This window comes from Odontesthes bonariensis, chromosome 2 (genome assembly GCF_027942865.1).
Source record: "Odontesthes bonariensis isolate fOdoBon6 chromosome 2, fOdoBon6.hap1, whole genome shotgun sequence".
Classification (NCBI taxonomy): Eukaryota; Metazoa; Chordata; class Actinopteri; order Atheriniformes; family Atherinopsidae; genus Odontesthes; species Odontesthes bonariensis.
The window spans coordinates 46,727,813-46,753,931 of record NC_134507.1 but is presented as its reverse complement, the minus strand read 5'-3'; the positions used below and the strand labels follow the sequence as shown (position 1 = coordinate 46,753,931).

Below are 26,119 nucleotides of genomic sequence, written 5' to 3'. Positions count from 1 at the left end.
GTTTTTTAAGTAAAGGTTTAATTACAGCAACCTTAAAAGTCTGAGGTACATATCCTGTCAACAAAGACAGATTGATCAAATCCAATATGGAAGTGTCAATTAATGGGAAAACCTCCTTGAACAGTCTGGTTGGGATTGGGTCTAAAACACAAGTTGATGGTTTAGAAGAGACTATTGCTGTTGTTAGCTCAGAGAGATCAACTGGGCAGAAGCCGTCTAAATACAAATCAGGTTCTAAAGATACTTCTAAAGCTGCTGTACTTGATGATACATCACTGATAATAGTGGGAAGGACTCCATCAATCTTCTCTCTGATAGAAACAATTTTATTAATAAAAAAGCTCATGAAATCATCACTGCTGAGAGTTAAAGGAATAACTGGCTCAGCAGAGCTCGGACTCTTAGTCAGACTGGCTACAGTGCTGAAAAGAAACCTGGGATTATTCTTATTCTCTTCTATCAATGATGAATAATAAGCAGTTCTAGCTTTACGAAGGGCTTTCTTATACATTGTTAAACTATCTTTCCAGACTAACTGAGACTCTTCTAAATTAGAGGAACGCCACTGTCTCTCCAGCTTTCTTGCAGTCTGCTTTAAAGCACGCAGCTGTGAATTATACCAAGGAGCCAACCTCTTCTGACTGATTACCTTCGTTTTCAGAGGGGCAACATTGTCCAGTGCTGTACGCATTGAAACTATAGTGCTGTCAACAAGAGAGTCAAGTGCTGCTGGAGTAAAGTTTAGGTAGTCGTCCTCTGTCATATCTGCACATGGCAGTGAAGAAAAGGATGATGGAATTAATTCTTTAAATCTGGTTACAGCATCCTCTGATAGACACCTTCTATATGTAAATTTCTTCTCAGAAACTGTATAGTCAAGTAATGTAAACTCAAAGGTTATCAGAAAATGGTCAGATAAGACAGGGTTCTGAGGGAACACTGTTAACTGTTCACTCTCAATGCCATAAGTCAGCACAAGATCAAGGGTGTGATTAAGGCAGTGAGTCGGTCCGTGAACACTCTGAGAAAATCCAATAGAGTCTAATATAGAATTAAAGTTCATATTCAGGCTGTCATTTTCAACATCTACATGAATATTAAAGTCACCCACTACAATGACTTTATCTGTACTCAGCACTAACTGGGATAAAAACTCTGAGAATTCAGACAGAAACTCAGAATAAGGGCCAGGTGGACGATACACAACAACAAACACAAGAGGTTTCTGGGATTTCCACTTTGCGTGGGAAAAACTGAGAATCAGAGATTCAAAAGAGCTAAAACTAATCTTGGGTCTGGGACTGATGAGTAACCCTGATCTGAAAATAGCTGCCACTCCTCCTCCTCTGCCTGTGGTTCGAGGAACGTGAACATTTAAACAGTCAGAGGGAGTTGCTTCATTAATGCTAACATGATCCTCCTGCTGCAGCCAGGTTTCTGTAAGACAAAATATATCAATATGATGATCACAAATCAACTCATTCACTAACAGAGACTTCGAAAGGAGAGATCTGATATTCAGCAGACCACATTTAATAGTTTGATGTTTTTGTTCAGTTAAAGTTTTTGTTTTAATAATTTCTTTTTGCACAAGAGGATTTGCTCCTTTTGTGTTAATTGATTGGGTGGGTAGCAGCAGGTGGGAAGCTGCAGAGAAGTGTGTAAGACTACAACTCTGCATCCTGGTCTGAACCCTGGGTTGTCATGTTTTAGGGTGGCAAATAAATTCATCCATATTTCTAGAAATGAGAGCTGCTCCTTCCAAAGTGGGATGGATGCCGTCTCTCCTCATCAGACCAGGTTTTCTCCAGAAAGATTGCCAATTATCTCTGTAGCCCACGTTGTTTGCTGGACACCATCTAGACAACCAGCGATTGTAGGACGACATGCGGCTAAACATGTCATCACTGGTCAGATTTGGCAGGGGTCCAGAGAAAACTACGGAGTCCGACATTGTTTTGGCAAAATTACACACCGATGCAACATTAATTTTAGTGACCTCCGATTGGCGTAGCCGGGTGTCATTAACGCCGACGTGAATAACTATTTTACCATATTTACGTTTATCCTTAGCCAGCAGTTTTAAATAGGATTCTATGTCGCCCGCTCTGGCCCCTGGAATGCATTTGACTATGGCCGCTGGTGTCTCTAATGCCACGTTTCTGACTATGGAGCTGCCAATTACCAGGGTTTTGTCCTCAGCGGGTGTGTCGCTGAGTGGGGAAAATCTGTTTGAAGCGTGGACAGGTCGATGGTGAACAACGGGCTTGACTTTAGAGCTATGCCTCTTCCTGACAGTCACCCAGCCACGTTGTAATCCTGGCTGCTCAGGTTCTGCTAGGGGGAGGCTAATTGAGCTAGCTACGCTAGGTGGCTCCACACTGGCTAAAGGGACCTGGCTCGCTATCGGTTGATTTTCAACAGTGCAGAGCCGAGCTTCCAATTCAGATAACCTCGCCTCCAAAACTACAAAAAGACTACATTTGTTACATGTACCATTATCACTAAAGGAGGCAGAGGAGTAACTAAACATCTGACACACGGAGCAGGTGAAAGCAGGAGAAGGAGGAAGAGAACCGGTAGCCATGCTACGCTAGAGAACCAGACACACCGTTAAAAAGTGAGAATAAAGATCTGTAGGAGTGTGTTAGAACAGAACGGTAAGCTATAGAGTTTAACTATGCAAAATTGTGTAAGTTATAGATCGAAATAAAGTGATTATCAGTACTCCAAGCGGAGCAAGAAATTCCACAGTGCACAAGCAAGGTAACAGGAAGTGATGCAACACGTCTTACCGCAAAGCAAAGCGTCACAGCGTCAGATCTGGGGACATCAGTTCCTTCTTCTGTTTGCTTCCTATCTCCTGTGCCAGGAAGTATTGAGTGTTAAGTGAAAACGGCATCAAGGCGCAAAAAGAACAACTTTAGGGGCTCTGAGACTGAAGTTCTGCTTTCAGAGATCCAGAAAGGAAAATCTGTCATTTTTAGCAGAGTCAGCAGTGGAATTACGGGACCTGCTAAAGCCAAGAAATTGGAAGCAATTACGAGTGCTGTTAATTCCGTGTCACCCGTAGTGTCAATGAAAAATAAATGGTTTGATATGAAAATGGCTTACAAAAAAACGTCTCGCCATGGCCAGGCGCTCGATGACTGCAACTAAAGCCGTGCAATCAGTTGTTGCCTCATCATGATGGCACTTTGATGGGGTGGTCCATGAGGGGGTCTTCTGGCACCACACCTTCTGGTCTGCCTGGGCTGGTTCAGGTAGTGGGAGACCCTCTTCATGGGAATATTGTGCAAAACGCAGCATGCCAGAATAATCTGGCATGCCTTCTCTGGGCTATAGAGCAGTTTGCCCCCCGCTGTATCCAGACACACCCACCTGGCCTTCAGCTCAGTGCGCTCCACAACAGCACGGGTGCTTTGATGCGTATATGTGTGCAGTCTATTGCTCCGATTATGTTTGGCAGTCCAGCCATGTCATGAAATGTAATTTGTACTTGTTCAACAGTATGGGAATTTGATGTATCATGGGTGATAAACTGATGAGAGTTTTGATCAAATCAAAATCAAATCAAACTTTATTTATAAAGCACTTTTCATACATTAAAAATGTAGTACAAAGTGCTATACATGTTTATAAGCAGCCCCCATCCCCACCCCACCCTGCCCCACCCTAGCATATACACACAAACAGACATATATATCTATATATATGTATATATAGATATATATACATATATCTAAATATACATACATACATACATACATACATACATATATACATAAATAAATAAAATAAAATAAACTTAGAAACGTGTGGCTGAATACAGAGGAGCCAGGTCAGGAAACACCATCACAGGAGGCCATCTGCACTGGGTGCTGATCACAACCCACGACCAGGACGCCTCCACCCGGGTGAACACCAAGCTAATAGGCCAGCAAGGGTCCCACAGCAGTGGAGCACTGCCACAGACCCCCCCACCTGGCCAAGCCGATGTTCACCACAAGTCAGAGACATCCCAGCCAGAGTCGATCACAGCCCCCAGCACAGACGGCCCCCACTGGGAATATGGAATAAGAACATAAAACTACAAAGGCTAAGAACATCAAATAAATAGATAGATAAAATAAAATAATAATAGGAAATAGCTAAAATGAACTCTGTCGTAAAAAGTAAAAATAATAAAATAATAAAAGGGCTAAAAATATAAATTGACTAAAATAATTAAATGAATGTATAAATGAGACATTAGTTAAAAGCCAAGTTAAATAGGTGGGTCTTGAGCCTGTTTTTAAAAATATCAACACTCTCTGCGGCCCTCAGGTCCTCCAGCAGGCTATTCCACAGACGGGGGCCATAGTGCTGAAAAGATGCCTCATCGTAAGTTTGTGTTCTAGCTTTGGGGATTATTAAAAGGCCAGTGCCGGAGGATCTCAGGGTGCGCGAGGCTTCATATGGTAAAAGCAATTCTGATAGATAAGAAGGTCCAAGACCCCTAAGACATTTATAAACCAATAAAAGAACCTTAAAATCAATCCTAAAACACACAGGGAGCCAATGCAGCGATTTTAAAACCGGTGTAATATGTGCCAGCTTTCTGGTCTTCGTCAGCACACGTGCTGCTGAGTTCTGTAAAAGTTGTAAACCTAAAATGTTTCTTTTTGGAAGACCAGAAAGCAGGGCGTTACAGTAGTCAATACGACTGGAAATAAAAGCATGCATTAGTGTCCCTGTGTTAGCGCGAGAGAGAAAGGGGCGGACTCTGGCTATGTTCTTTAAGTGATAAAATCCTGTTTTTGTTACCTGCTTAATATGTGGAATAAAGTTGAGCTCAGAGTCAAAGATAACGCACAGATTCTTTACCTGATTGGAAGGATTTAAAGACAGTGTTTGCAGTTTTGATAAAAGTTTCTCTCTCTGAGCCTTAGGATCGATAATTAAAACCTCAGTCTTGTCCTGGTTGAGCTGTAAGAAGTTTTCTGCCATCCAGGAATTGATGTCTAAAATACATTAAAAAGGGCATCAATTGGCCCTGTGTCATCAGGAGACATGGATATGTACAGCTGTGTGTCATCTGCATAGCTGTGGAAATTGATAACATGCCTCCTGATGACATTTCCGAGTGAGAGCATATACAAATTAAAAAGTACAGGGCTTAAAATTGAGCCTTGGGGCACACCACATTTCATTTCATGGATCCCTGAGGAGCATGTGTCCAAACTTACGAGGAATTTTGGATCTGTGAGATAGGAACTAAACCATTGGAGTGCAGTACCAGAGAGGCCAACCAGGTGTCTTAGTCTATTTAAAAGAATCAGGTGATCTACTGTATCAAAAGCAGCGCTTAGATCCAGTAGCACAAGGACTGTAAGCTTGTGTGAGTCCAAGTTACACCTAAGATCATTAACAATTTTCAGTAGCGCAGTCTCTGTACTGTGGTTCGTCCTAAATCCAGATTGAAATTTCGCAAAAACAGAGCGGTGATTTAAAAAAATCATTCAACTGAATAAAAACAAGTTTTTCTAAAATTTTACTTAAAAATGGTAAGTTGGACACTGGTCTGTAGTTATTAAGAACATTAGGATCCAAATTGTTCTTCTTCAGAAGGGGTCTCACTACTGCCGTTTTAAGGGCAGCAGGGAAAGTACCCGTCTGAAGGGAACAATTCACGATATTCAAAAGCTCATCTTCAAAGAATCCATAAAACGTTTTAAAAAGTGATGTGGGAATTGGGTCTAAAAGGCAGGTTGTTGGTTTTACTTGGGAGAAAAGTCTACCAAGCATCTCCGCATCAACCAGGGCAAAACTGTCCAGTGTTTCCTCAGGTAAAAACAAGCTTTCTAATGTATTAAAAACAGTATTTTGAGAAGATAAAATAGAAGATCTTATAAAATCAATTTTACCCCCGAAGTGGTCTGCAAAGTCTTCACAGAGGAAGTCTGAAGGAGAGTTTTGACATCTGTTAAAATCAGGGTTGATTAAAAGATCAATAGTATTAAAAAGGATTTTTGGGTTATTTTTATGATCTGTGATTATGTTCATAAAATAAGTAGTTCTTGCAATCCTGAGAGTATTATTGTATATTTTTAGTTTCTCACAGTATATTTGATGATTAACAATTAATTTAGTTTTCCTCCATTTCCGTTCAGCTACCCTGCAATTCCTTTTCAATTTTTTAATCTCCTCATTTCTCCACGGGGCTGTGCGCTGAGGCAATAAATTCTTTGTGGTTAGTGGAGCTACGAGATCAAGTGTTGAATTTAGTTTCTTGATAAAAAGTTCAACAATAAAATCACAGGATGTAGGTACAGTAGTTGGAGGATGCTTACCCAATATTTCAATAAAATTTGCAGCCACTTCAGAGGTAATATAGCGTTTCCTGACAATTCGCACCGAAGTCTCCCGCTGAATAAAACTGGTGATATTAAAAAACACACAGTAATGGTCCGACATCAAAAACAGAGGACACACTGGCTGACAGGCCATAGCTGAGGACAAGATCCAGTGTGTGTCCTCTGTTGTGAGTGGGCTGTGTGACATGTTGGGTAAAATCCAAGCAAATCAGTAAATTTAAAAACTCTTTGACCATAGAATCAGATGGATTGTCTATGTGTCGGTTAAAATCACCAGATATAATGATATAATTGTAAGTGGCATGAATTATTGATAAAAATTCAGAAAATTCCCTGATAAAAGCAGCATCATGCTTTGGTGGTCTGTAGACAGTGATGCAAATAATTATGGGACTGTTAAAAACAATTGCATGATGCTCAAAGGTGGTGTACTGATCAAATACGATTTGTTTGGTTTTTAATGAATTATTGGCTATTGATGCAGTACCACCACCTTTCCTGCCACTTCTCAAGGAGAATGTGAAATTAAAATTTGGTGGGGAGGCCTCAGTGAGAATAACTGGCGCGTCTGTACCCAGCCAAGTTTCAGTTAAAAATAAACAGTCAACCTTGTTATCTAAAATCAGGTCGTTGATAATAAAAATTTGTTTAAAAGGGAGCATACATTGAAAAGTGCCATGTTGATGGTGACAGGTGACTTACAGACTAGATGTGTGGATTTTTGATGTTTTGGGAGAGATCTGAGGTTATTTAAGTTCACAGAGTGAACATTGTGGGATCTGGTTTGGTGACGCTGAGTGATGATGACAGAAATTGGTGAGTTGTTAATGAAAACAGAAGGCCCAAGTCCAGTATTCTGTGTGTTATGGTCAGAGGTGGGACTAAAAACATAGGAACTAGGACCTGGGGGACATCAATCAGTGGCGGACCGGTCAATCAGTGTTGGTTTAGGGTGGTGAGAGGAGGGTGTGGTGTGTGCATGTCGAATACCAGAGTTTGTTAAAAAGTTCCATAAAATCCTGCTTTAAAATCTCAGACTGTTGTTTGGAGGTGTCGTTGGTATCCACATGAATAACGACCCTATTTACCTGCGGGTGAGAGCCCAGGATGCTTGGGATTTTCTCCGTTATATCCGCAACGGTGGCGCCGGGGAAGGACAGGGTGAACGCCCCCCTCAGACGGACGTTCCGGAGGATGAAGTCCCCGATGACGAGTGTCGTGGCCTGTTGTCCGGTGGAACTGGCCAATCCAGTGGCCTCATCGTCCCCGTTAAGCACCCGGGGGTGATGCCACTCACGGTGGGGAGGACGCTGGGAGTGCCATCGCACCGCATCCTTGAGGAGCCGCCTCCGCTGGGTTGAAGGCCGGGAAGACGGAGGCGAGCGGCCCGGTGTTGGACGACCATCCACTTGGGCACAGGCCGCCGCGAGTGGAGGGAAGGCCGTGGTGTCTGAGAGCAGGGGCACAGCATTCGTCAGAGGGGAGGCATCAGAGGTCCCCTGGTCAAGAGCCCGAACCAGCGGCTCCTCGCTCATAGGGAGAGCCGAATATTTGTTGGTGATGCTGAAGGAGGAGGGCGCCCCGCACGGAGCCCCGCCAGGAACCTCGGACCAAGGAGTCGCCTCGCTCGGAGTAGAGCAGGATGGCCGCTGACAGGTGGAAGAGGGAGGCTCCCAGACGACAGTGTCCTTCAGTGCAGCGGCAGCGTTATGCTGGTGTAGTTCACCGGTCTGCGTGGCCTCTAGCCAGCTGGACAGTGTCGGGAGCCGGGATTTGACGGTGGCCAACAGCGAGTCCTTCCACTGCAGCTCGTCTGATAGTCGTCCAATATCATCCAGGAGATCGGCGATCTTTTTCTGAGCTTTTTCAAGTTGCTTTTCCACCTCTGCAGGTAAGGACGTGTCCATAGCATCCATGGTTGCCATGTTTTTAGCAAGCTCTCCAGAGTTTCTCTGGAGTCTCTATGGAGTCTCTCTGGAGTCCAAATCAGGAGTTTTGATCGAAAAGTAAAAAATAAAAATAGATAATAAATAAAAGTAATCTCCTATCTGTTTTTCCTTGACCTTAATGGAAAGACGACCGTGTTGCAGGGAGACACACCCGCACGAAGCTGCAACGTGGCGAATGTGACATCACGTCACGTCTCTAAGCAGGACAGGGCTGTGTAACAGAGTGCCCAAGGTGATGACCAAGGGGAGCGCACAACTTCAATCTCCCGTGGCAAAATATCCAAGGGTGGTGAGGACCTGGACGTGTGGTGGAATTGGGTTTGATCGGCGTGTTTCTCTCTGGAGTTGTGGCTCTAGCAAGCTGCATATTTCCATCAGCACAGTCCTTGGCAATCTAAATCGCGATGTCAGCCATTCGTCTTTCTCCGCAAGGATATCTACACGGTCTCGGAACACACACTCTCTTCCAAGAGCCTGACGCGCTAAGGCATCCAAAAGTAGCAAGTCAGTCGCTGGTTACACTTCGCATTGACCTTGTTATATACAGAGTCAAATTAACCTTCAATTAGTGCATAATTTAAGTCAAACAGAATAATGTCAGCATCATTATGGGGTATAATGTACATATTTATTTATGTTTGCTTCAAAGTAATTAAATATACAATCCATTAGTCAAGCTAACTTGATTGGAATAACAGCAGACTATTTTCGGAAACTCCTACGACAGGTCTGGATCACTCGTAATTCTGTTCACAAATACGCATCAAAGCACCCGTGCTGTTGTGGAGCGCACTGAGCTGAAGGCCAGATGGGTGTGTCTCAATACAGCGGGGGGGCAAACTGCTCTATAGCCCAGAGAAGGAATGCCAGATTTGCACAATATTGCCATGAACGAGGGTCTCCTACTACCTGAACCAGCCCAGGCAGACCAGAAGGTGTGGTGCCAGAAGACCCCCCTCATGGACCGTCCCGTCAAAGTCCCATCATGATGAGGCAACAACTGATTGCACGGCTTTAGTTGCAGTCATCGAGTGCCTGGCCATGGCGAGACGTTTTTTTTTTTTTAAGCCATTTTCATATCAAACCATTTCTTTTTTATTCCGGTGACATTACAAACTACAGGTGACACACCTTATTAACAGCGCTCGTAATTTCTTAGCTTTAGCATGTTCCGTAATTCAGCTGACACTGCTAAAAATGACAGATTTCCCTTTCTGGATCTCTGAAAGCAGAACTTCAGTCTCAGAGCCCCTAAAGTTGTTCTCTTTGCACCTTGATGCCATTCTCATGACTCATCACTCAACACGTCCTGGCACAGGAGGGAGGAAGTGTTGCCTTATATGGTATTGTTTTGGGCGTGGAGTATGCAAATCTACTATCCTCGTGCACGTGCACTTAAATACGCACGGGTGGCATTCATCATTTACGCAGGTGGTTTACACACTTTTTCCGAAGTTAAGAGCGTTTGTTGAATCTGACGTGACGTGTTCGTACGAGACCTTCTTACGAAAAAAGTGAGAGAAATTTAGAATAAGTATATGAAAATGTTCTTGCATGAGGCCCAATGTGCTTATTCTGGGCCACTTAGCAGTCACTCTGAGACCTGTGTGAGCACAGAACTTTTTATACCTTGAGGTTATTGTTTTCTTCCTTCTTTTTAATCCAGTTGAGTGCTTGCTGTTGAGGGTCAATACACATAGGAAATCGGCTCCCTCTGGTTGTGAGGATTCCGTTCTGCACGGACAGCTCATCTGAGGGCAAACCCTCTGAGCACCACCTGTCCCACAGGGTTTATTAGCAACACACACTCCATAATCTGAGTTCAGCTAAACAAATTACCTTATTTGCTACAAATAGCACCTCACAACACCTAATTCCTTTCATTTCACAGGATAAATTGACGCAACAAGGTATGACGTCTTCTAATATGAAAAAAAGTTTCAACATACTGTGAGCATGTTATCCTCACCTGCTGATTTCTACCTCATCAGTTAGAAGAATTTCCACTTTGAAAGGCTGACTCAAGGGGATGCCTCTCTCCTGCACATCCTTAACCCATATCTGATATACCATTTCATTCCTGAAGTCCCCGCTGAAAGCCCCCTCGTAGCTCAAAAAAGCAGCAGAGATCAGAGAGTCACCAAGGAGACGCACACGCTGCTGCTTCAGTTCATCCAAATCTTTGGTCCATCTGAGTTGGGTAATTGATAAAAGGGAGTAAAATTGGAAGATGGCTGCACGAAGTGATGAAAATAATAAGATAAAAAAATAAAAGCAAGCAACTTTTAGTGGGGTGTTGCATCTATAACCTCACCGTTCATTTTCAGAGCTCAGGCCAGAGATGAGTTTGTCCGCAGCTTCAAGTCTCCTCTCCATGACGTCAGCCTCATCCTGTAGCAGCTGCTTCTCCACAGTAGCAGCTTCGTATTTCTCTTTAAGAGAATTGAACTCTCGCTCTATATCACTAAGCTCACTTTGAATGGACTCTAGTTCCCGCTTACTCTGAAAGAAGTCCTTCTCTAGTCGTCCCACCTAAAAATGAAATGGCAATACTTCTTTGTCATTAAGGTGTCTTGAAATGCAGGATTTTTATAAGCAATAACAAAACCTTTGATTACCTTCTCTCTCTTGGGTTTTATTTCCCGGGCAACATCACAGTAACCCATGATTGCTTCGACAAACTTGAGCATTCCTGAACCAGCCTTACTGATGGCTTGCATCTCCTCAAGGGTTGTTTGCAGGTTCTTTAAGAAGCCTAGCCAGAGGAAAATAAAAACATATATATTTACATATCTTTAGTCCCTTTGTTTATTTTGTTGAAAAAACATATAATGTTTCCCCATTTATTTAGTTGAATCTCGAAAACATGGCAAAGATAATGCAGTTTTACAAGTATAAAAAATGTTTTTACACCACCAAGATCCAAGATAATTCCCAAAGAGCTAAAAACATGGCATATTTCAGCATGGTATGCAGTGTTTTTGTAAATGAAGGCAAGAAATTACCTAAAGCATGCGTAAAATATTATCTAGAAGAGATTAACAGTATCGGAAAGTAATGTCCTGAAGATATGGGAAAAAAATCCAGCTAGACTTCAGGTGGGCACGTAGACAAGTTGGAAGGCTGACCTAACGCTCTCCCCAAATCACAGATTATTTCCCCAGATTCAAGTGCTTTAACAAGGTAATATAGTTGTTATGCTATGGAAGGGGACGAAACCAGAAAAGCTAAAAGCACACAAGATCTTGAATAGGTGATAAAGTATCTGCGGAGAGCAACGTTGACGCTAATGCTAGCACACCTAGCCCGGCCGGACTTGACCCGGCTGGTATTCACACTGAGATCAAGGCGATGCGCTCCGATGTAAAGAACGAGCTACACACATTCCGGTCTACGTTGAGAGAGGACATGAAGAAGGAGCTGACTGAACTCCGAGACAAGATTAATCAGGCCCTGGGAGATATCGGGGGGACTTGAAAAACACAAGAACGGAAGTCGAGGAAGCTTAACAGCATTTGGCCGAGCTGGAGGACCGCAACCTCGACCTTGAGGATTCGCTCCGACAAATGCAGCAGAAACAAGAATCTATGCAAACAAAAATGACAGACTTGGAGGCTCGGTCACAGCGAGACAATATCCGCAGCTATGGAATACCTGAAGGTGAGGAAGAAAGACATAAAAAATGGCACCTGTAGACAGCCGCGCCTGTTACGGTGTTTACTGCTCAGAACCAGGGGACTGCTCGGTCTGCACTTCGGTCTACATGGTCTACACAGCATGCAGTGATACGAAGGGAGAGAAAATAGCGCCAAGCGATTGTGAGGTCTGACTTTTTATTGACACATTTACTGACATATTGTTTTGAGAAGCAAAACGCTTTATTTTTGTGGCCCCAGTCAACTAGTCGGACTACTTTTGTCAACGCCAAAACGAGGCTGGAACTCAGCTCACAGAACGCAGTGGGGAGTAAGTCAAAGTTCATAAACGATATTGCTAGTATGGGATGTCATACAGCTTCATGTCAAAAGGGGCAAACTATCCCTTTAATACAATATTTTGTCACTCCTAAATTGAAATCTAAACAGCAGAGTTACCAGGGACAGGATAAATGCTGGAGACAATGTGGACAGACCATGGCTGACCACTTCCATATATGCCCCCTCATGCAACCATATTGGCAAGATGTTGCAGGGCAATTCAGACAATTGACCCTTCAGTTGATCCATCTACTGTTTACGGAAGCTTCAACAATGGTCTCCATGAAAGGGTGACAGTCAACTACCCATTGAAGAAGACAAACTGGATGCATGTGCTGTGCGAGTGTGTGTGGATGTGTTTTTTTTAAAATATTTTTATTTTTAAAAATTCTTTTTTTTCTTCCTTATATGATTTATGGGGTGACCGGGTCTGGGTCTGGGTCTGGGTCCTGCTGTCCTCTGGCCTGCTTGTGCTGTTCCTGATGGGGGGGGGCATTGCTTCTCCCCGCTGCTCGCGGCCTCACCCACCTGTGGGCACGTCTTGACTCCCGGGGCGCTTGTCCAGGGGCACTGGGGCACGCGCTGGCCCACTGCGGTTGGTTGTCTGGGGCGCCTGGCCCTCTCGGGTGTTGGGCGGGGCCCCTGCTGGGGGGTTTGGTGGCGCTCGGGCTCGCGGGGGCCGGTTCCGGCGCGCGGCCCATGTCTGGGTGGCGGGGGCCTGGCGGGGCTGGTAGGCTGCCGCCTCTGGTCGTCGGGGGGGCTCTGCCCGATGCTTGTGGGGGCTCTGTCCGGGGGCTTCCTCTGCTGTCTTCTGGGGGGATGCGTGGTTGTCCCTATGGTGGGCTTCCCGGGTTCTGTGCTCCTTGGGGGCTGTTGGTGGCCTGGGTCTGGGGGCCCTCTCGGCCTGCTTCTGATTGCTGGGGGGGTGGGGATTGTGGCCCTATACACTGATATTTAAGCATGGTTATTATGTGGGACCATCTATGTGTATTGCATGTTCATGCACACACACACACACTCACACTCACACACACACATTCATTAGCCCAGTAGCATGCTCACTAAGCAGTTGTTGTGCTGTCCTGTGGTTTAAGGTCACCTGTGTATTATATGAGATTGCTGCTGCTTGTGTTTTTTTTTTGTTTGTGTGTTTGTTCTCTGCTTGTCTGCTTACAGGTGCTCCTGGTGCTTCTAAGGCTGGATTCCCCACGAAAGCTGTGCATTGTCTTCAGTTTTGTTTTTACAGGTGTAGCAGCTGGTTGTCGGATTTTTCATTGTTTTTTATGTTTGTCTCTTCATGTTTCTGTTCCTTTTTTCTCTTCTTCACTCTCCCTCTCTCTCTGTCCCCCGGTCTGGTTCAGCACTATTATCACATCATGTTAAATATTGTAACAAAAATAAATAAATAAAAATGAGGAGTTGATAGGCATCAAGGGGAGCTTTACATTCATAAAGCTTCCCTTGGCATAGCAAATGTGTTTAGCATAAACGGTATTCAGATCACAATTCTGCTGCCATAATGCTGGACAGGACAAGGGTAAAAAAAAAAGAAAGAAAAAAAAAAAAAAAGAAGAAGACAAACTGGGAGCTAAGAATGAGATATGCCCAATTACACAAGAACTGGACTGAAAATCAGTGGCAACGGGTCTTATGGAGTGACGAAACCTCCTAAGAGCCCGGACAATATCAAAGCAGTGTGGGATCATCTAGACAGAGAACACAGCCAAATGCAACCTCCATCCAAAGAGGAGCTCTGAGATGTCCTTGGAGAAGACTTGAGAAATATTCCTTATGGCAATTTAAATCAATTACAAGAAAGCTTGCCTGGGAAGACTCAGGAGGTCATACCTCAGGTTCTTTAGAATTATACAAACTGTTACTTTCACTGTTTTGATGCACTACAGCATTTACGGTAGTTTTCCACTGATCGTGGGTTCAACCTACCTTTGACCATCCTGACCTGGTTATTACTTATGGAATCATAGTCCATCTCCATCAGAGAGCGCAGGAAGTTAGCCTCTGACATCATCCCCTTTGCTGACTGCCAACTGATTTCTTTGTAGCCACGCAACACCAGGATGCACTCGCAGACCACCTGCACCTGTTTGGGTGGCTTAGCAAAAGACCTGCAGGACGAACCAGAAGGAAGAGGCCGATAGTTGGAAAGGATTAACCGATAACTTAAGTTTAATTTTTCTATCAAGAATTTCAAATATTAATTACTGGTCAGTTTTCTATTTACATCCTAAAAAAAAACAAAAAAACCTTTCTATTGAGTATATTTTGGGTTAACATCTGCTTTCTTTACAGAAGTTTTGTAGTGGTATTTGGTTATCAGATTAAGTTCTTTATCAATTTGTTCAGCAAGATTCATTTGACCATCATTGCCAATTATTTCAACAGCATGATTTGATCTTATTCTGGAGGAGTTTACCGAATCTCCGTGACATCAGATTTTTCCAGGTCTTGCAGGGCATTTCTTGCAGCCTCTAATGCTGGCAGAGCTTCAGTCAGGGCACTTTCAGCTTCTGTCTTTTCAACAGCTATGACTTTATTCTGCTCTTCAATCTCTGTGGCTTTATCTTCTGCAAGAGTCTTTTTCTCCTTGGCTAAAAGAAAAAGTTACAAGTAAGTGTTTGAAATAGCTGTGTGTAACTAAATTTATTATCATGACCATGTGTTAAAGGATACAGGCACTCACTGACCTATTTTTGTGTTTCTGGCAATCTCTTCCAGAAGGGTTTCACAAGCTGTGGTCTTTTCAGCAAGGACCACCTTCTGATCTGCTAGCTTGACATTCAGCTCAGCTAGCTGCTCACTGGCTTCCTTAAGTTTATCTAAACCTCCCTCTAAATGTTTGCATTGAGCTAAAACACAAAAAAAGATTGGCTGAAATCATCACAAACATACTAATGAGTATTTAAAGTATTTATGTTGCACCAGACCAACCCTTACAAAACAGAGGCACAAGATTTATAATATGGTCCATCCTCTTACCCAGGATGTATTGGTCCTTTTCCTCCAACAGGTTGGAATAGCTGTTGATAAAGTCCAAGTAGTTCTTTGGAGTAACAAAGTTACACCGTCTAAGTTTTTGCAGGAAAAGCTTACTGTAGTCACCCACAGAGGTATGAACCATGCATACATGATCTATAACCGCTGCAGAGTGTGCCTCAGGAATCATTGGACTTTCACCTGTGGAAGCAAAAAAAAAACTTTGTTAATTGTCAAGATTTAAGGATTAAGTTGTTCCAACCATCCGTCTGAAAATTTAGCTCCACAACAAATTAAAGGAAGTCCAAAATTTCTGCATTTTTTACAAGAACAAATTTGTGAGTTTTCTTTTCTTTTCTTTTTTTGTTACAACCCACCAAGGAAGGACTCAGCAACTGCATACAACGCCTGTGGCGGCCATGCCAAAAACCAATCTATCACAGTATTGTTCATCAGTCCTGAAAAAAACACAGCACTCACATAAAACAATAGAAAGTACAATACAGTAAATGATGTGAAATCAAATGAAGCCCAAACGCATAATTTACCTGGGAAGTTCCTGCAGCGTGTTCTCAGGGTGTCTCCCACTGGAGACATGCCTAAAACAATGTGTAGATTGTTGGCGCTCTTGTTAACAAAGTACTGCCACACGCTCTCTTTTGAGGGACCTGCTCCCATCTTAAGAGCCTCATCACGAAGCTGGTTAAGAATTGATTCCTTCTCATCATCAGGAAACAGTGCTGGAACTATGCCTATACAGAGAATGAATGATCAGAGTACTACAGCTGTAGCTTTTAAATCAAGCCTGAGCTCGAGTGATATCCAACCTGAGGTCAGCATGTTGTTAATGAGCTCCAGGAAGCCTTCCTCAGCAACATGAGCATCAGTAAAGAGGAACACCGTCTTCTTATTTTCAATGCCAAGCTTCAAGTACAATGTTTTCAGATCTTCCCGGAGGTTGGACTCATTGTATCCTCTGCTCAGTGTGATCTCAAACACCTGACACAAGCAGTATCAATTACCAGATGTTGAAAGCACATTTGTTTATACAGCTTAATGCTGCTTAACCTAACCTTCATTTTCTAGCTCTTCTTGAAGAGAGTTAGACCAGGAGATGAACATACAAGTAAAGCCTAACTGATGAGCACAAACTGTAATTTCAGTATTTATGACTTTTTTGTTATAAATGTAGGAAATAATAAATAAAACTATTAATGTTTATGTTAGCTTCCTTTCATCACATCAGTTGAATGTCTTTTACAACCTCACAGCCGGCAGAGAACGCAGCAAGCTTGGTAAGGGATTGCTTGCCAGAGCCCCCCACTCCAACAAGCAGGGCATGACCACGATCGATGCGGATGATGCGGTGGACCCGGGTCAGATGCTCCAGTGCGTCATCAAACAGTACTAGATTCATTCTAGACTTGGTCTCGTTATATTCCTCGAGAATTTCCTGCAGAATGAAAAAACACAATGGTCGGAAAATGGCAGGAAATCTTTGTACGAAACAAAAAAAAATGATGTTGCATTTAAATATCAAATTTCAGAAAAGGCTTTTAGAATGAGGCCACCATTGTTAATGTAACACTAATAGTATTTTACCTGAAACAAAGCTTTTGAAGCGTCATAGCCTTGGATGTCCTCATAGACTCTTGGTTCCGATTCACTGAGGGCTGTTTTGTAGTCTCCAAAAAGAATCGGGTCCTTCATCACTGCCTCCATATCTGACTTGAAATGCTCTTCAGTCAGATTCTTTATGTAACCTTGAACCTGGAGGCAAAAAAAGGTGCATTTGAAAACTGCCAGAGAAAAACAAAAGCAAAAGGTAGGTTTCTGTCAACTAGTTTTTTTATATGTTTATGTTTTGGCAGATATGTATTACCAAAGTCTTGTCAGTTTCATCAATGAGTCTGTCATGGAAGACTCTCAGGCACTCATTTCTCCAGACACGTACAAATTGGGTGACAGTCAAAAATCTGTGAGAGAAAAAATTGGAAGGAGGCGTTTCAAAAGAGATCTTTTATCAATCGACTATAAGGAGAGTGAATGTGTTGGCTCAGACCTGTCTGGTTGGGTGAGAATCAGTCCATTATAGACTCTTGACAGGTCCCTCAGGTTGAAGATGTAGTGGAACTTGGAGGGCGTGGGTGGTAGATCTTTGATAATGATGTTGTACAGTTCCAGTGTGCAGAAGGTGACTTTGTCACAAACCTTCTGTATGGAATCCTCAAATGGCTACAAAATGGAATTTTGTTAAGTTTATTAGTTTATTAAATCTGAGTAATATCGAAGATCAAGACTCTGTGTGGGAAAACAGACACTTACTCTGGCGTGGCCTTTGATAATGGAAGCATAGATAAGGTGGAGAGATTCCACAGTTGGAAACGGAATGCTAAAGACGCTGAAGAGCGAGGTGAAGCGTGGATCCACCTCATTCCTCCCACCTCCTGCCTTTCCCATGGCAGCAATAAAGCCAAGGTCCTTGAGGAGTTTGTAGTTGAGCTCTTTTCCTCTGTCATACAGGCCTCCTCTGTCCAACAGAAGCTTCAGAAGAGCAATAGGCTGCTGTGTACCATAAGTATCCACCTGAAAATGCATTACAAAAAATTCAAATATATAAGCTCTATCACCACAGTAAAGGAAATAACAGACTTAATAGAGAGCTTGAAACAGGTACTTTTGGCATGTTCATGTCATCTATATAGACCAGTAGTCTCTTCCCCATCGGGGGACCATAAGTATCTTTGGTTCTTTTTTCCACATTAGCCTCCAAGTTTCTCTGCAGGTCTAACGAAGTCGTTCTGGATGAGAAGTTGATGATGAGAGGAATCTAGAAAAAGATATTTGAACAGGGTAATCTTGAGATTTTTTATTATTTTACAATTTCCTGAGGGTCTGAATGAAATGTCTTTTAGAGATCTGTGGTACAGCTTCGAGCTAACATCCAAACATAAATTACATTTAATAATCCCAGAAGCACATTATTACCGTATGAGGTAGCATAAAATACCGAGCCTAAGAGCTCGAACTAGCACACAGTGCTAACCAAGCTCACACAAGTAAATACCAAATTGACACAAAAATATTTGATTGATAGTTTTTCTTTTTCTGAAATCACGTATAGTTCAGTCACTGATGGTTGCTACTAATCCCTCTTGTAGGCACAAGTACACCTATCAACTATAACATTGAACAGGTTGATAAGCCACTATGCCACAGGTCGAAATGCTAATGAAAGATAATGGCCAGCCCAAAGATGCTAGACAAGTCAAAGCCACACAGTAATAAAAACTCTGGGCTTCTACGTCAGTCTTTTTCTCTGTGTTTTAAGTTTAAGTAGCTAAAGTAAAAACTATATACATATATATTTATAGGCAATGTTTTCTAAAGCACAAAAAAAGATATATATTTGACATAGCATGTCCCCTTCAATATTACCTTTGTATCTGCATTAACATTCTTCAGGAAGTTATGGATGGTGGCAGTCTTAGAAGTGCCAGACTCTCCAACCAGTAGCACTGGCCTCTTTATCTTCACCATCTGTTCCACGATCCAGCTGGCTCTTGTGGTGTCAACAGTTGGCACTGAAGCATAGGCAGAGCATAAATAAGTCAAGGCCAAAAGTTTAGATGCTTGTGCATGTATTTACACTTAATTAGTGCTTGCTGTTCTGCTCACAGAAAGAACAGTTACCTAAGATATCAGCAAACTTCATTTCAGGGTTGTGAATATATTTGGCAACCAAGGACCTCCAGGGAACCCACTTCTCCTGTGTTCCATCAAAATGGAAATCATACAGAGTAGGGAGGTATCCTGTATGGAGGTAGTCATTTTGCAATTAATGACTGACATGTAAAACACATATGCACACATAATGTACTCTTTTGGAGAGTATACGGTGATAAGGTTCCTTCTACACCAAATTGTATACCATCATTTATTATATTTCTACAACACAATATGGAACACAACACAACTTCAAATCAAATGTAGGATACAAAAAAAGCATAATGCTGACACTGAAGGGTGGTTTCATAATTGTTTAAGGACAAATCCCTGCTTTTTACCTGGGATCTCACCAGGCCCAGCCCCGGCTTTCTCATCATGCACCGTGGCTAAGCAGGAAACCTTTTTGATTAACTCGTCAAACCTGATTCTACCACTCTCCATCAACGTGGCCCCCAGTGAGCAGTACAGAGCTTCCAGGAAGTAACACTCAAGGACATCAGCGCTGCTGCTCTCACTCTCAAGCAAAGCGTCCAGTGTCAAGCATAACTGAGTGACCTGAACACAAGATCAAAACATACACAATTAATTTAAGTATTTTAAACATGGGACTATAACAAACTTCACTTCGTATTTTCTGCTTAAATACAACAATCCAAGTGCTGAAACTTATTTGTAGTGGGTGAATGACCTACCATGTTCAGATCAGTCTGAGGGACGACAGTCTCCAGTTTCTGATCCTGTTTACCATCAACAATACCATCTACAATCATGTCAATACTGCTGTGCACATATTTCTCAAACAGTCTGTCAAGATCCTCTTGTTCCTAAAAAAAAGACAGACATTGTTGAGATATTATCAAATTAGAGACAAGATTAACTGTCACATTGTGTATGTATTTTCTGATACCTTTTCAGGTCTGCTGTTCACCCATCTTTGCCAGTATGGAGTGTATCGCAAGTTTTTGGGGTCAACATAAACCATCCCACATCGAGACACAGTAGCAGGGGAAGCATACTGCAGATCTCCAACCTGTGGTGGCACAGTTACATTACAAGATCTACAATGAGTGGTTTACCAAAAGTGCAAGGAAACGTATTATTTTAATAGCAATTTCAAACTGAAGACAAAACCTCAAATAGCAGCGCACAGTGACTCTGTAAACGGATCCGTTCCCCATTGGCTAAGGTGAGGAGCTTGTTGTCATCCATCACTGAGTTCATATTCTCTACCCACAGGGCATCCACGTCCCCATCAAACAGGATGTACCTGTGAGTCAAGAGGATGTCTTATTGTGATATTTTACAGAATGTCCTCTCATAATGTGTTAGTGGCACATGTCTCCTTTAATGTTTCACTTTCTACCTTCTCTCTTTTTTGTCAGTAGGCTTGTTCATTTCACGGAAGATGTTGGATAAAATCCCATCAGTCCAGTCTCGAGTGTCAGGGTCAAGAACTCCATAAAGTTCAATGACACTCATGGCTTTAGGGTTCAGGGGATATAACTTGGTATGCAGTCCCAATCTGAAAAGATAAAATGAAGATCACGGTCGTCCACACATAAGATCGAGAAGGTGGAAAAGAAGTGATGTAAACAGAAACACTCACTTGGTCTGAGCTTGACATAATGTGCTGATCACGACTGATTTTCCTCCACCTGTTGGGCCCACAATCATAGTAGTGTGCCTGGTCATCATCGTCTCATACAACTGCACCACTTTATCCAACTACCAGAGACAGTATAACAAACAATCGACATTTCAACATACCTATGATTTTTCATGATTTAATTCTTTGAGAGTAAAACTAACATGTCGTTAAATTGTATAAGAAACCCTTTGTCTCAAAGGCACAAATCTAAGTTGCAGATGAAACACCTGGATGGGCAGGATGAGATATTTTTTTTCTTGCAGGGTCTGCTCCACAGCACCATGGAAGTTGGGATAATGCACACGAGGGCAATCCAGTCCAGGGAACAGGTCTGAGATCAGCCCAAGAAACAAAGGAACGTCCTCAAACACGAACTTCGGCAGATTCATATCTCTGAGGGCACGCATCAATACCACATCCTGTTGAGACGAAAGAGGTATATAGTGGTCAAGTCATTAAAAAGAAAGAATAAAAGAAAATGAAAAGGAAACAATATGTAGATTTTCACAAATAGGAAATATTGCAAGGCCAAAAGTATTTTATACCAAATCAACCTTTACTGTTTCAAGCAAAAAAAATTCTGTCGATACGTACACTGTTACATACTTGTATTTTTTTTCCCTACAATATCTTTATTGGTTTTTCCTTTTTTAACATAACAACCCCAGGACAATGCATAAAGATATATCATGTCAGCCCATCCCTTCCTCCCAAACCTACCCCTACAGGTTCGACCATCCATTCCTACAGAGTGTGTACCAGTCCAGATAAGTAAGAACAAATGCAAACCCATTTGTCCCATTCCTCTTCTTCAAAAGTACACTCCAGGTCTTCTTCCCATTTGCTTTTCACTCTTAGCTCCTCCCAACCTATAATTTGAGAAATTCCTGAAAAGTAGGATATTAACCCCCTCACTCCCTGTTTACTATTCACCAGTTTATCTAGAGTTTTCCCTTCAACGGTAAAAGATGGCCACCTTGTTTGGAGATAACAAAGTGCCTAAACTGGAGGTATTTGAAAAAAAATAGTATGGGGTAACCCATACTGAGATGAGAGCTCTTCAAAAGTCTGAAGGGTTGTAATACTTATTGTAAACCATATGTTTGTAATACCATCTCTAAGGGCTTTAGGTTGTAAAAATTGGCTTTGTTCTTAGACATTATGAATGAAATAATTCTCAGTACTTTTCCATTATGACCTAAAGTGATCCAGGAGTAGAAAGACAAAACAATTGGGAAAGCCAGGGAGGGCAAGGGCAGATTCACACACACACACATTGTTTTGGCTGATCCAGAGAATATGACGAAGCATGTTGAACCTACCCATGTCCAATCATGCTCGGTCGAGTGTGAGTCCAACCTATGAGGCTATAAATACAAATGATACCCGGAAATTGAGGTGCAGTCTGACAGACTTCCTGCGGGGATTCTTTCCCACTGAGCCCAGCGCTGATATGCTTTGACGTGTGACTACAACCCGTAGTGAACCCGTGGTTGGCAAGCTCAGAGACCACCATGCCGTGCGACCCCCGTGCGAGGGAGGACGGCTCGAGGTGATTGGAGGGACGACTTTTTTGAGACAATTTGAGGCGCCAGAAAAAAGGTGAGCGGAACACCACTTAATGACTAAATATGAAATTTCTGCATATTGAATAACCTAAATGAAGTTGTCTGAATTGAGTTGTCCTCTGATCATGGTAAATCCAAGTGTTAATGTACTGTCTGATGTTTGCATTGAATGGTAACAGTCAAGTATAAACATATAGCCTCACACAGGGAAAGTGAATAAGTGTCCTGACAAGTGAATTCGAACAAATAAAAGATAAATTCGTTTTATAAATGAATATCCCATTCGGGGAACTTGTCTTCAAAAAATTTTTCCGTGCACTAATAGCTAAGTGTGGCGACGTAGTTTATAAAAGCCCAAACTGAGTGGGTCAACTAAATAAATAAATTTAGAAGAATTCCGACACGGAAGGTTTCTCCTCTGACGAGAGTTGGGATGAAGGATTGAGACTTCCGGGGTGCGAAGCAGTCTATAATCCCGAAACTTCGTCGGGTTGACAGAATCAATTTATACTGTAGGACACAGGGTCAGAATTTTTAATTTTCATGCAACTGTGGGGGGGGGATTCACCGCTCGAAGATATTTGACTGCTCCAGCAGATCTCGAGTGGTTTCTGTTCAATATTGGGGTTTGGCATAGATAAAAAGGGGGGTAACAGTATATTTATGGTGTGAACATGTCACAAAAATTGAATGAAAGATGGAAGAAAATGGTCCCGAGGTGAGAAGAAAAACGAGGGACAGATAAATTGGACTGGAGAAATGCAGAAAAAGAGTGTGCGGGTTTGCTCCACTGAGGCTGAGTATGTGTGTTCAAAATGTTTTCAAAACAAACGAGAGAGTAAGAATCAAGCACATGCAGGGTACAGAAGGAAAGAGTTGATATATGATATATTTGATCCCAAAGTTTATTGACAAAAGTTAATAATTTTTTTTTAGCATCAACGCACTAATAAGAGACCTGTAAGGAAAAAATTAACAGATTTGAAGGCGAGGCCTGAGGTTTTTAACTAAAGATCAGCTGTGCAGCAGCATTACAGGAAATAATGAATAATGAATAATGAAAAGCCTCAAACGCTTTTTGAGCCATAATGTTCCCAATTTAATTTTATAGTTGTTCTCTTTGTCATAAATGCGCACACCCTAAGATTGTCTTTTCTCAACCCTGTTTTTTCTCTCATTCAGCCCTGAGAGTGAGAACAATCCAAACAGACTCTGAGTGATCATTGGCCTGAGTTTATAATGATATAATGATTATAATGGGGGTTTAGTTTTGTACTAGAGCAATTAGTATTAATTCATCCATCTATTTAAACATGCATATGATTGGGAGAGACACCAAAGTATGTAGATAAACTGAAAACAGCTTTACAATGAAAAAAATCGCAGAGATGAGATAAGAAAAATAAATCCAGGAAGAACAGTGTTTGAGACATTCATACAAATTGTTGCTGAAATAAAATTTAACAGCTCTCTTAAAGAGCTAAAGTCAAATACACAAGCAGAGTGATTAGGAGATTTGCTCCTTTAATTAAAATACAATCTTAAAAAATATTCTACATAGTGAAACTTTATGATTTCACCTGAAGCAGAACTGAGATCAGACAGTCAGACCATATGACATAGATTAAACTACCAGGATTCAGGATTTAATATCACGGCCAGACAGTCAGATGTCAAACAATTTGATATCATCTTAAAGTTATTAAAGCTTAGCCTTTATTGTTATTAGGAGATATTAACTTGACTTTAAAATTTTAGCTGCTCTAAATTTCCTCTGCCTCAGGTCACCAATTCAATAGTCAATAGTTATCACCAATATTTAGATTCAAACTAAAACATTTAACTATTTAACTGCAGCAGATCTAAGGAACAATTAATATGCTCTCTTAACAAAGAAGCAAAGAGATTTAAATAAAGTAGGCCATTAGGAGAATAACAGAAGGACAGCTGCAGCAAAGACTGAGCCATAACAAGACAAGTCAAGGTTTGTTTTTATGGCACATTTAAAAACAGTGAGCAGAGACCAGCTTGGTGAGCCAAAACAAAATCTATGCAGACAGAGACTAACTTTGGCTAAAGCAATTCCCTATTATGCATTATTTAACCTAATATTTTATATGATATATAGTATATGCCCTATATATGAATGTTTTCAGGTTGTCCCACATGAGGCCTGGACGGGGAGAAAATACCCTGTCCATACCCTTTTTTGGGACAGTATGAGGACTTGTGTGAATGTGTGAAACAAGGTTTGGTTGCCAAGCGATGGTCATTGTGAGTGGGGGCTGAGGAGATCCCAAAGGGGGAGATCCCAAAGGGGGCACTAACGGCTTGGGGGACAAGGGCTACCTGAGGGGGGAGGAGAAGGACGCCAATAGGTGGCGTGATGGAAGTTCGAACTGTGCTCAGTCATTGCCTGTGGTTGAAAGAAAAAGGTTATGAATGGGATGAATGAAATGTTCTGTAATTAGGTGTTTTGGTTCATCGGAAGACGTTCCATTAGAGATGACCAGAAAGTTTTTAATCTAGTGCACTAAATCGATCAATCAATCAGACGTTATTTATATAGCACTTCTCATCCAAGAAAATGTGGAACAAAGAGCTTTCAGATAAAACAAAGCAGTGAAACCCAAGGCCACATACAGACACATGCACACTCACATATAAAGCCACGCACACACACACACACGCCACACATACTGGAAGGGAAATCAGGAGGACAGGGCCACAACGTGATCCTCAAAGAAAAATAAAGGATGAATTAGGATAAATAAAGAAATAAAATTAACCTATGTTTTTAATATCTGTATGGAAACATGTTCTGGTATCATGTGATGTTAGAAACAGCTCTGATGTCAGACCGTTAATATCACAGGAGGTGTTTCTGATTCAATTAGAACCGGAAAAAAACTTAATGCTGATCCTGAACTGTCTGTGTACGGCTCAGCATCAAAAAACACAGCCACTGGTAAGAATTAAACAACATTATTACTAACTAACAAGTAAGAATAAAGCAGATTATGCTGAAATTTTATTTTTAACGCTCTGACCTGAATTAAGAGAGGATAGTGTAGCAGTCACAGTGCCGTGTTGGCCTTGCAGCCTCTGAAGATACCAACATTCCTGTGGGGGGATGTATCTGGATAAAAACCAGATCTTCATTTTTTTTCCACAAAGGAGAGAGAGACAGAAAACTGCCTAAGTTACAACGACCTTCGGCCCTTTGAAAGCTTTTGGGGAGTGGAACTAGCAACGGACACTCGCCATAAATTGGAATAAGCTCAAATTAACAAAGAACCCTTCTTTTGGAAAAGTGTCTTATCTGGACCAATAAATCGAGGTTGACACTCTAACCCCATTCACCCAGATAAGGAATCATATGGCTAAACACGAACTGAAAAGACCTTACTAAAGACTCACTCTTAGTCGAATCTTAAAACTGTATTAAATGTGTTTGATAACCTTATACAAGTTCTTTCAGGTTTCCAGCTTGATCACAAGATGCCTATAGAGACAATTTGTACGATTCTGGCTTAAATATTGACGGAGAAACAATCTTATTGGAAAATGACCAACCCGCCTATGGAACCACATTGCCCCCTAGTGGTCTGTAGTGTTGAATAGTTGAACACATGGACTCAGTAAAATGGACAAGATATATGCAACAATACAACTTCTAACGATGTCCCTTCGGTATCTATTTGTCATTGTTTGGTATCTCCATTGTTAACACAGAAAAATTAACATTGTGTGGTTCGCTATTCATATGTCATAACTTTACAGATATTCATCTGAATTGTGAGTATCGGAATCATCGTCTATGTTGTGTGTTATTTGATGTCCTTATATCATAAGTATGTTATATCTTTAATCTGCATATCTTAACAAGTTGTGGTGT

General features: G+C 41.8%; 1 protein-coding gene across 1 annotated transcript in view; it reads right to left on the bottom strand.

The window, feature by feature from the left end:
* dnah10 (dynein axonemal heavy chain 10) overlaps window positions 1–26,119 on the bottom strand; it is a 93,501-nt gene that overhangs the window by 16,186 nt on the left and 51,196 nt on the right. The window contains exons 36-61 of the mRNA XM_075473144.1: window positions 20,881–21,072; window positions 20,612–20,730; window positions 20,369–20,527; window positions 20,137–20,272; window positions 19,913–20,035; window positions 19,698–19,829; window positions 19,344–19,560; window positions 18,970–19,089; window positions 18,715–18,860; window positions 17,954–18,106; window positions 17,602–17,862; window positions 17,339–17,511; window positions 17,159–17,252; window positions 16,879–17,046; window positions 16,541–16,729; window positions 16,104–16,275; window positions 15,825–16,028; window positions 15,654–15,734; window positions 15,280–15,477; window positions 14,988–15,149; window positions 14,717–14,891; window positions 14,227–14,408; window positions 10,924–11,060; window positions 10,620–10,837; window positions 10,275–10,496; window positions 9,935–10,082 (exon numbers count right to left, since the gene is read on the bottom strand). Of these exons, the coding sequence (XP_075329259.1) occupies window positions 9,935–10,082; window positions 10,275–10,496; window positions 10,620–10,837; window positions 10,924–11,060; window positions 14,227–14,408; window positions 14,717–14,891; window positions 14,988–15,149; window positions 15,280–15,477; window positions 15,654–15,734; window positions 15,825–16,028; window positions 16,104–16,275; window positions 16,541–16,729; window positions 16,879–17,046; window positions 17,159–17,252; window positions 17,339–17,511; window positions 17,602–17,862; window positions 17,954–18,106; window positions 18,715–18,860; window positions 18,970–19,089; window positions 19,344–19,560; window positions 19,698–19,829; window positions 19,913–20,035; window positions 20,137–20,272; window positions 20,369–20,527; window positions 20,612–20,730; window positions 20,881–21,072 (4,281 nt within the window). The remainder of the gene's footprint in view (window positions 1–9,934; window positions 10,083–10,274; window positions 10,497–10,619; window positions 10,838–10,923; window positions 11,061–14,226; window positions 14,409–14,716; window positions 14,892–14,987; window positions 15,150–15,279; window positions 15,478–15,653; window positions 15,735–15,824; window positions 16,029–16,103; window positions 16,276–16,540; window positions 16,730–16,878; window positions 17,047–17,158; window positions 17,253–17,338; window positions 17,512–17,601; window positions 17,863–17,953; window positions 18,107–18,714; window positions 18,861–18,969; window positions 19,090–19,343; window positions 19,561–19,697; window positions 19,830–19,912; window positions 20,036–20,136; window positions 20,273–20,368; window positions 20,528–20,611; window positions 20,731–20,880; window positions 21,073–26,119) is intronic.